At 35.7% G+C, this 10,000-nt stretch overlaps 1 protein-coding gene across 13 annotated transcripts in view; it reads left to right on the top strand.

The window, feature by feature from the left end:
* The window catches only part of unc-104 (kinesin family member unc-104), a 179,603-nt gene that overhangs the window by 168,973 nt on the left and 630 nt on the right, over positions 1–10,000 (top strand). For all 13 annotated transcript variants that reach the window (XM_070135928.1, XM_070135930.1, XM_070135938.1 and 10 more), the window contains 7 exons: positions 2,079–2,326; positions 3,342–3,488; positions 3,704–3,819; positions 4,104–4,359; positions 4,567–4,703; positions 7,028–7,129; positions 7,383–10,000. The exon at positions 7,383–10,000 is cut by the window's right edge and continues 630 nt beyond it. In XM_070135928.1, the coding sequence (XP_069992029.1) occupies positions 2,079–2,326; positions 3,342–3,488; positions 3,704–3,819; positions 4,104–4,359; positions 4,567–4,703; positions 7,028–7,129; positions 7,383–7,458 (1,082 nt within the window). In that variant the 3' untranslated portion in view covers positions 7,459–10,000. The remainder of the gene's footprint in view (positions 1–2,078; positions 2,327–3,341; positions 3,489–3,703; positions 3,820–4,103; positions 4,360–4,566; positions 4,704–7,027; positions 7,130–7,382) is intronic.

Genomic DNA, 10,000 nt, shown 5'->3' with positions numbered 1-10,000 from the left:
ATAGACTCGTGAAGAAACGCTAATAATGTTGGTGTTATTTACCCGTTGATACTAGGAGGGTAGATATACATACCATATCCTCTGTGATTTTTTAATTTCTTTCTTTTTTGTGTGTGTATGTACATATGAGTGACTCAGCAAGCACTGAGTCACAGAGGAGTCAATCAGTCATCGTGCTTGATCTCACCCAAATACCCCATTCTTTGAATTCTCGTGAAATACTGTTTAGTTTCTGATTTTTATATTTCTACATTGTAACTGATTATTATCATATTAACAATATTAATAGCTATAAAAAAATTGAAGATCTTAGTATCTTAGGACTTGTAAATGTTATTGATGACTCCTTTATGAGTAAGCTCTTGGAGTATCATTTATGTGTAAAGAAAGATTGATAAATTGAAATCCCAGTGGATATGGTGTGTATATATGCCTGCTTGGCAACAACAAGTAAAGGATGATATTAATTTTGATACAGTGGTTACTATTGCTACTACATATGCTGTATTTAGTCAGGCTATTACAATTAGCATGACTGTTATTTTACTGCTATTGCAGTACTTGTACAGCATTTTACAAATGGCTATTATTCTGCCTGCTGACAGAAATGCTTTTTAAATATTCATAGTTTCTGTTTCATTTCCATGATAACAGAGCCTTACCATAGATATATTATTGTCTCAGATTTCAATATTAGTGATCATTTTCACTTTTGTTCTAAAAGATGTATTCATACTGTCTTTCATATCAAGAGCATTACTGATTTTTCAGTAAAGAAGTACATTTTTTCATATGATTGTAATAGTTTGATGCACAATGAATTAGAGACGCTGTTTCACTGGATTCAAATCTTTGCCATGAGAAGTAATAAATGTGCTAGATGATTGACAGGTGTGAGTGCAGAGGAACCGCTTTTCTGTTTGTTGCACAAGTGAGGTTACAAGAATTTTTTAGGCATAGTTTTATCTGCATGTCCTCTGCCCTAGAGAGATTTGACCCTTCTCAGCGACAGAAGAACAATAGAACTATCCGTATGCATTTTTATCAATCTTTTAAAAAGGATCTTAGCAAAGTATAGTCTTTACTAATGATTAGTGATGTATTAATCTGGGATTTTTTCTCCCACATTTTTTCTTCTTTTTACTTTTCCCTTTTTTTTTCTCCTCATTTTCTTAGTAGTAGCTCTCCTCCTGGACAACAGAAAACCTCATTAGACAGCTGAGCATCTCGTTTAAGAAAGGTTTTGCTGAATAGTCATAGTGCAGAATTTGTAGTGCACATAACTATCAGTGTTTTTGTCATAGAAGTTGGGATATCATACAGGATGATTATTTTTATCTTAGAGTTATTGCTATGGTATTGTAAAAAGTTCCAATAGTAGTTTTCAGATATAGTATCAGTGCCTTTGAATTATACTATATGGCAGCTGGCTGTAGATGCAAAATTTACTTATAATGGGGTATATATACTTCCTACATATACCTAAGAGATTTATACAGTAGGATAGAGTAAGTTACATTATGTGTAAAATGGAAGTTAATAGCAAAATGTCACTTCAGAACATTAATGCAAGAGTAATGCTCTTATTGCTGACTAGGAATATGACATTTAGGCTTCTAGTTTTACTAAAAGAAAATTATCCTCTATGAGCTCCAATCAATCTGTCTATGCTTGCAGTGTAATGTGATTAGAATCATCGGTTCACCCTGTGACATCATTGGCTGTGGTCATAGAGAATTAGATATTGACTGGGTCTCAGTGGCTGAGAGATATGATCACTTAAGCAGTGTGCAAATATGTTTGTCTTTTTCTGGTGCATTGTCGCTTCAGTACCTCATTTACAAGGTTTCTTTTTATTTTTGACCTGAGACGAGTGGGGCATGACACCGACCTTTGTACTCTCTTTGACCAGTGACCAGCTCTCTTCATATGTATCAAGTTTTTATAGAAAAGATATGGTTAAAAAATAAAGAGATAAAATGTACATAAAGTATCCTCTGTGAAATTTATTCATCTGGATATGGGAGGTCACACAGTGTCTCATTCCCCACACTACCACTCACTCATTGCTCTTCCAGGCTTACAGCGACGACAGCGACGGGTCCTGGACACCAGCTCCACGTATGTCCGTGGCGAAGAAAACCTGCATGGTTGGAGGCCACGTGGAGACTCCCTCATCTTTGAACACCAGTGGGAGCTTGAGAAGATCACGCGCTTGACCCAAGTGGAGCGCACACGGCACTCCCTCCTCCTGCGGGAAAAACTTGGCCTCGGAAAAACTCCCATCCCTTATAGCCACCACCATGATTACACCAAGAGTGAAAAGGTGGGTATCTTGCAGTGTGTAATGATTGGAACTTTCATTTTGCCTGAATTCCAATAGAATTTTAGATATAGATGCTGCCTTTCAAGTAAGTTTGTAATTTCACACATTTTGACTACTATTATTATCCACAATTTATTAGTTTTATTATTACCATTATCTTTAATGTTTTTTTTTTTTTTTTATTGTCTTTGTTTAGAAGATAATAACAGGAATGATATTAATGGTCATGATAAAGATAATATCAGTAGTCATACAGATCTTTAACATTATATTAGTAGCATTGTGAATGTAGATTTATTTTCTAATGTGCTGTATGTAGCATCATACCAAGAACTTGGTTTGGATTACCATAGATTTGTAGACAAATTTTATATTATATTTTCAATATTAGTTTTAGCATTGCTTTATGGGTCAACTGGAAGAGAAGTCAAATTTAGCATAGTCATGCTTTTTTTCTGCATTTTGTTTTCAAATATACTTATTGTTAGTAGGATTTACTTCTTGCATGTTGCTTTTTTATTGCTTGAGATCAACAGTCAATTACTGATTAAATCATTGCTTACATAAGACTAAGGAATGGAATTTTCTGCTTGTCCTCTTTGTAAATATGCATCTGCTTAGTTGCTGTTTTTCACAATTTAGTGAAAGCAGTTACAGAGACATGGATGTTTATCAAGAACTAGACAGAAACAATGCATGGTATATCAATATATGAATTAAAGATAAAAAAAAGACTTTCAAACACCTGCTTTTAAGCTTACAGTGTCATTGTTCACAGACATTTTTTGACTTGTAAAGACTGCAGTGTTATATCACATCATCTGTTCAGAATTTAGTTTCACCTTTTTTTATTCACCTCAGTGCTAAAAGAAAAACTAAAGCTTCACAAGTTCTTGTATCTTCGGCCAAACTGAAGATACACTTTGATCAGCTCCTCATTGGTCTCGCACTAGTGCTTGGAGGCTGAATTTCCCTTCTCTCCCTTTAGCATCCTAACCAACTTCCTCGTATGCAGGAGGTGGCTAATCAAGCAGCCAAGGCCGGTTGTGACGCGCGTGCTGTATTGGCACGCTGTTCCTCCAGAGACTTGCCCTCAACAGACTCTGAAAACATGAGCGAAGCAGAGAAGGATACAGCATCCAAATTCATTAGGCTTATGCAGGTAAGTGGTTACCGCAGAAGTTGTAGCTTGCTAAAAGGATAATAATAATGATAATTAAGAAAAAAAAAGATTTTGAAAACTAAAACTAAAACTAAATTGGAGAATATGTAGTTCAGGATACATCCTGAAAGGCATATTTTTATGTTGATTATGAAAAATGTTGACATAGACGTCACACATGTATTAGAGGTACACTAAAGTAAATACCTTTGCAGGGCCGATCCGCACAGACACATGCTAAGCAAGGAACTCCAGCACAGACACCTAATGATGAGCAAGATGCCCTCACTACCTCGGTCACCTCTTCCTGCTCTTCCACGACCTCTACAGAGTAAGCATCAACTGCCTTTTCTATGACATTTATTTAATATTCTTTTTCTTATTGAGAATTATAGATGTAGTATCAAACAACACTCTTTTTCTTTTTCATATCTCTTAATCATAAAGAATGATGAAATGTGTTTTTTTTTCTCTCTCTCTCTCTCTTCTTCTTTAAAGAAAAATAAATAGAAGTAAAAAAGATTATTATGATTTTTAAAAAAGTATTGAAGTTTATTTTATTAGTGTGGTGAGATTGAAGGATGGCTCTGATCTGTTTCTTTCCCACTTAACCAGACTGGCCTCTCCCGAGCGGCCTCGAGCACCAGTTCCAGACCTCCATATCTCCCTTGGGGGATCAGCTGTTGTGCCCCCAGGCTCTCCTTTGGCCAGTCCTGGGGACTCACAGGGCTCATCTCCCCTGGTGGAACGCCGACCAATGCCACTCTTCGTGCCAGAAGTTGAGGAAATCCGTATATCTCCTGTGGTCAGTCGGAAGGGCTATCTTAATGTCTTAGATGACCGCACCAACAATTGGATCAAAAGATGGGTGGTAAGTGGGTTGGTCTCTCGCTTTTCAAGACATTTTTCTTGGCCACATCCTTTCAAGGCTCCCTTGAAGGAAGAAATTATTGCAATATTCCTCATGTCAGCATGCATCCATAAGGAATAGGAGTATGCAACTGTATCTTCAGTTAATAAAGATGTCATAAACTCTTCTTAAAGACTTTGCCTCAGTTTCTGTCTGTTTGACTAACAGGTGGTAAGGCGACCCTACGTCTTTATCTTCCGAGACGAGCGTGACCCAGTAGAGCGTGGCTTGATCAACCTTGCCACAGCTCAGATTGAATATTCTGAGGACCAACAGGCCATGGTGCGAGTGCGCAACTCCTTCAGGTGAGTCATGGTAGCGGCAGGGCATTCAAGACCTTCAGATTTGGGAGATTTTGACTGTTTGAGGTGGTTTTGGTTATGAACATCTGACTGGAGTTTTGACATGTTCAAATATTGCCAATTAAGGAAACTGAAACTGTATGAGGGTTTCAGTCTGAGTAGTTCATACTAAGGCAAAACTTGTTCTTTCTTAAGAAGGTAGAATCCCAGGCTTTATTTTTTATTAATATTGTTATTATTATATTTATTATTATAATTATTATTTTTACTATTATTATAATGATTTTTTTTTTTTATTGTCTTGATATTGAGCCTTGATATAGAGTCTAATGATGTTTCAACTTTCTCCTATAGCATAAAGAGTGCTAAATAAGCCTTTACTTTCAACCTTCTTATTACAAGTGGGTATCTCAAGCATCGGGTAATAACTTTAAAAATTAGAGAGTATTTAAGTGTATTTGAATCTACTCTTGAAGATTTTGAAGATGTAAGTGGTTATAGTAAAATATGGTGTCAATCTTCAAGTTCATATTGCTCTCCTTAATATTCATGTGTCTATTATGACTAGTGTGTTATTTTTAGGATATTTGTAAAGATACCTTAGATTTGCCTTATACTTGAAGATATTTATATATATTTGCCTTTACTTAAATAATCTTCAAGCACAAAATTCAAGCAACAACAAGTGTATTAGTTTTGCTTAGCTTGTCGATCATAAAGGATAAATTTTATTGGTTGGCAGTATTGAAAGGTAGGAATTTAATTCAGAATAAATTATGTTTAATTATCATTCCAAGTATTTCATGTTTTAATAGAAAAAATTATTTTAAACAGATGTTATCAATGCACATAATGCACAGCAATAATGGATACTTGTATGTTTACAACAAATACACAAATGTAAGAGAAAATAAAGTGAGACACAGGCATAGTGAGAAAGAAACTTCTGTCCCTTTCTCTTTCTTGATAATTTAACTGTACATGTTTATGTCTGTTAATGTTTATTTAATAAGTGATGTGTAGACGAAGACCAATATATTTTCCCCTTTTCCCTCGGTTGTAACTAGGATGGAGAACAGCAGGTATATTAGTCCATGTTTTCTACACATTACTGGACAAAAAGTACAGCTTCAAGAACAGTGTGGAAAAAGATAGCATGGCTTGATTGCTTAAATGCTGATGACACTGATGAAAATGTTGCTTTTCAGAATGATAAATTTTGTTATTTAGGACCCAGATTCCATACAGGAGAAGATTTGATCAAGAGAGTATTTTGAATAATGATACAGTGAAGCTGCTTCCCCAGTTCTTTCAAAAATTATTCTGAGTGCTATTTGAATGCTACCCAGATTAGTTGTACAAAGGTCTGTATCTATTTTACAAGACTACACAGCTGAGTAAAATTTAAAATATACGATAATCGCTATCACTGATACAAGATGAAAATAAAAGAGAGTAATTAGAATTACTGAAATGCAACACCAATATTGCACTTAGTGGCAAGCTAAATATGAAAAGTATTTCACTGTTTAAGCACAATAATGTAACCAATTTATCAGCTATTTGTTTAATGCTGAATAAACCACCTTGCATTAGAACTGACTTTGAGCACATTCATTCAGCTGGAGTTCAAGCTAGGTTTAGACAGGAACTAGAGATTTTGATTGTGTATACTTGGCAAGATTAAAGATTCAGTTTGGATGATCATCAGATCTTCTGTATTTCATTTGAGACAAGGCTATAAAACGATTGGGGTTAAGAATAGGCAAGCTGGGTAGTTGCTTGGAGGCCCTTGAATCCAGGGGCCACTGCATATAATAGAAAATATGACAAATATAAAAAAAATACTTGATATTTTGCTTATGTCATTCATTTAGTATTCTAAGTTAGGGTTTGTTTGCTATTACTGAGGGCTGCCCTGGGGCCTTTGCATGTCCAAATTGTGTACTTCCGAGAACATTACATATTTGGAACATTCTTTAATGAATGAAGTCATTTTAGGGGGCTGAATTAGTTGGAAAAATTTCTTCCTCACTTGTTTCATTGATTGATCTAATAATTCATTTTCATATAGTCAGTAATGTTGAAAAAAGTAATGTGATTTTTTTCCCTTCTTCTTCTTTCTTTCTTTTCTCGCTCTCTTTTTTTTCTTGCGGGGGGGATGGGCTCCTTTCATAGGATCAGACTTTCATGAGAAGATAAAGATAATACAATAAAGGATAACCTGGTGCACATAAGGAAGAGGAGAGAAAAAAAATCTTTCATCTGTACGACACCAAGACATAGTATGAAGACTAGACAACTTCATCAGTTATTTCTCTTTACAGTGTGGTGACAAAACAGCGAGGCTTCCTTCTCCAGACGCTCGGGGACAAAGAAGTGCACGACTGGCTTTATGCTATCAATCCACTCCTGGCAGGGCAGATCAGGTAAGCCAAGAACTGTCAGGCATTGATCATGTTATGATGTATGGTGTATTGTCAGTGGTGAAGTAGGTCCATTTTGAAATATATTTTTTACATCATATTTTAATGTAATTTTCTTTCTATCTGCTATTCATATTTTGCCTTTTTGAGAAGTTAATGAATGAAATTTAGGCATTTCAGAAGATATCATCATATATGATAATGTATGCAAATTAGGTCTCCTCAATATAGATCACACAAATCTCTTTATTGCCAGATCAAAGCTTGGTCGCCGTAGCCGCCACACATCTGGAGGAAGCCACCCCAATACACTCTCTGTACCTACAAAGTGAGAAATGGACAATCCCAGGTATAAGCAAAGCCTCAGCCACTGACTTCTTCATCAGTCTCTGACCTCTTCAACAACCTAATCTTTTCATGAGCCTCCTGATACATTGGTCACAGTATCAACCCTGCTGTTGGAAATATCAGTGTATTATCTGTTTGTGTAAAAAAAAATAATTATTATTATGATAATAAAGAGGGTATTACAGCATTTATACAGAGCTCCATAGACTGGAGTTAGTTCCTTCCTTGTATATTATAGGGACAATACAATCTGGTTATCATGTTTCATTAACATTTAAGAGATACATAATGAGGAGGTCCTCTCATCAGACCCTCCCACCTGACTGGTCTTTTCTTCAGAAACTTTCCCTTAAAGTATGTAGTAGGAGCCAATGAATGTCATAATTGCATATACATTATGAGAGGTAGAATGTTTTCTGGAATAGTGTGAAATGATCTGGTAACAGTTGCACGGTTCTGTTCTCTAGTCCCTAAGATGACAATACTTTATAAAGAATGATTGAGCTTGCAGACACCACTGCATCCAACCATTTACTCTTGCAGTGTCTGCTGTGTTCCTTCCAAATGTTCAGCATACCAGGGTGGACAGTTATTTCACTAACCCAGTTGTATGTCCCATGTGCTTGCCTGTTGCTTCTTATTGTACACGGGCTCTACCAGCATCACCCTTAATTGTGGTCATTACTAATTATAGTAGACTCATTAGCATTGCAAGATATATCATGAAGTTTAATAATTTAAGGTGTGACAAACCTTATTTTATGTTACTTGTGTATATGTTCATAAAAAAGGAAAAAAAAAATCACAAGTGGAGTGAAATGCAGCTTACCAACAAGTATATGGGAGCCAATAGTCCTGTTGCTCACTAGTGACACTTTCTGAAGGGGACTGAATCTGTGTGCTCATCACTCTCATGAGACCTGCTATTTGCTGTATATTTTTGTCTTATAGGGGTTTATGTATGACATACTTTTCTTCCATATAGGAGTTTTTGTATGTCATAGACAGTTTCCTTTTAGGAGCTGCTGTATGCCTTATTCACCTTAATGCTAGAGTTGCTCTGACATACAGTTTCCCTGTAGGACTATCTGTAAAATGTATACATCTTAAATGATTTGCATTACACTATACCAACCTTGTCAAAGTGAACCTATGGTGTTTGCATATCCATGATAAGAGCATATGTTTCCTGAATGTATCTTCCTCTACTGAATTCTTGTAACAATGATAAGCATTACTTTATTATGATGCAGATGTGGTAGAAGATTTACCAAAGGTAGTCCGCGAGCAAGACGGGAACTGATATATCCCTCTTAAGATGATTCTCATGTATATGTCAGAATTTCAACCTCAATATAGTTTGAGATATTACACTGAAAATAAATACATTCCAAGGAGGTAGACTTACTGAATTTGTGAATAAAACCTTGTAAGTTGTGATATTATATATATACACATATATATCTAGATGATTTTTGACCAAGGGATAATTTTTTTTCTCTCTCTCTTTTTTCCATACATGGGGGTGAATCCAGGCAGCACTAGTCTTCAGATGGAAAAGAATATAGTTTAATGTAGAGAATTAGGATGTAATATAAAAGAAAAAACTATGAAAATCAAATATAGTACCATGCTGCCTGTAGAGATATCATTGAGAATGTGAGAATCCATTGAGTTTCTCATTGATCATTATTTATTTAAAAAAGAATTGTACATTCTATACAAAGCTTAGGGTAATGTGTTAAGAGCAGTACAGCACGAGTGGGTGAACACTAAACCTTAAAAGGGTGCATGATGTACAATACATGTACAGTTCAGATTCTTCTCACTGAGTTAGTATGAAACATGATAAGCCCTGAGGCCTTCCAACAACTGCCTACTCCCAGCTCTAAGTTGGTGCACAAATGGGCCAGTATCCACTTGAGAATACAAAGAATTACACTAGGTTCTGCACTTGGAGAGTGTATCTGTGACAAAACAAACAGTGGGATAGGACTTCATGTGCAGTCAGAAACATTTTATTACTATAGCTCTGACATCTTTCTGTTATTTATCCTGAATTATATTCACATTAGAGAAATAAAAAAAAAAAATAGATAAACAAATAAAAATACATTGTTATGAAGTGTTCAGACTGTATTTAAAACTCTCCTGCTTAAACTACATTTTCTAAAAGCCCCCAAAACATTTACACTGGTACTTCAGCTAAAGTTTCTCCATATGTCACTACCAGAAGTCATTGATAGAGAAAACAAACTGTTCAAGTTAATCAACACCAAAGAACATAATGTCTCCCAGGCTTAGAAACAGCCTTACTAAGAGGGGCAGAGGAACAGCAATTCAAAAGCCGCTGTTATGAGATCACTGAATGTAAAGCCTTACTGGAACTTTAGTAAGGCATGTTTACTTGGTTACTGCATGCAGAAATTGGTCTTACTGGAAGGCTATTTTATTACTGGGAGTTGCTGATCATACCACTATTTTAATTATATCCCCCCATAATTTCCCCCTCGTAGGAACTTGTCA

This window comes from Penaeus vannamei, chromosome 21, assembly GCF_042767895.1.
Source record: "Penaeus vannamei isolate JL-2024 chromosome 21, ASM4276789v1, whole genome shotgun sequence".
Lineage (NCBI taxonomy): Eukaryota > Metazoa > Arthropoda > Malacostraca > Decapoda > Penaeidae > Penaeus > Penaeus vannamei.
Note: the sequence above shows the minus strand (reverse complement) of the source record. Positions and strands in the feature narration are given on the sequence as shown.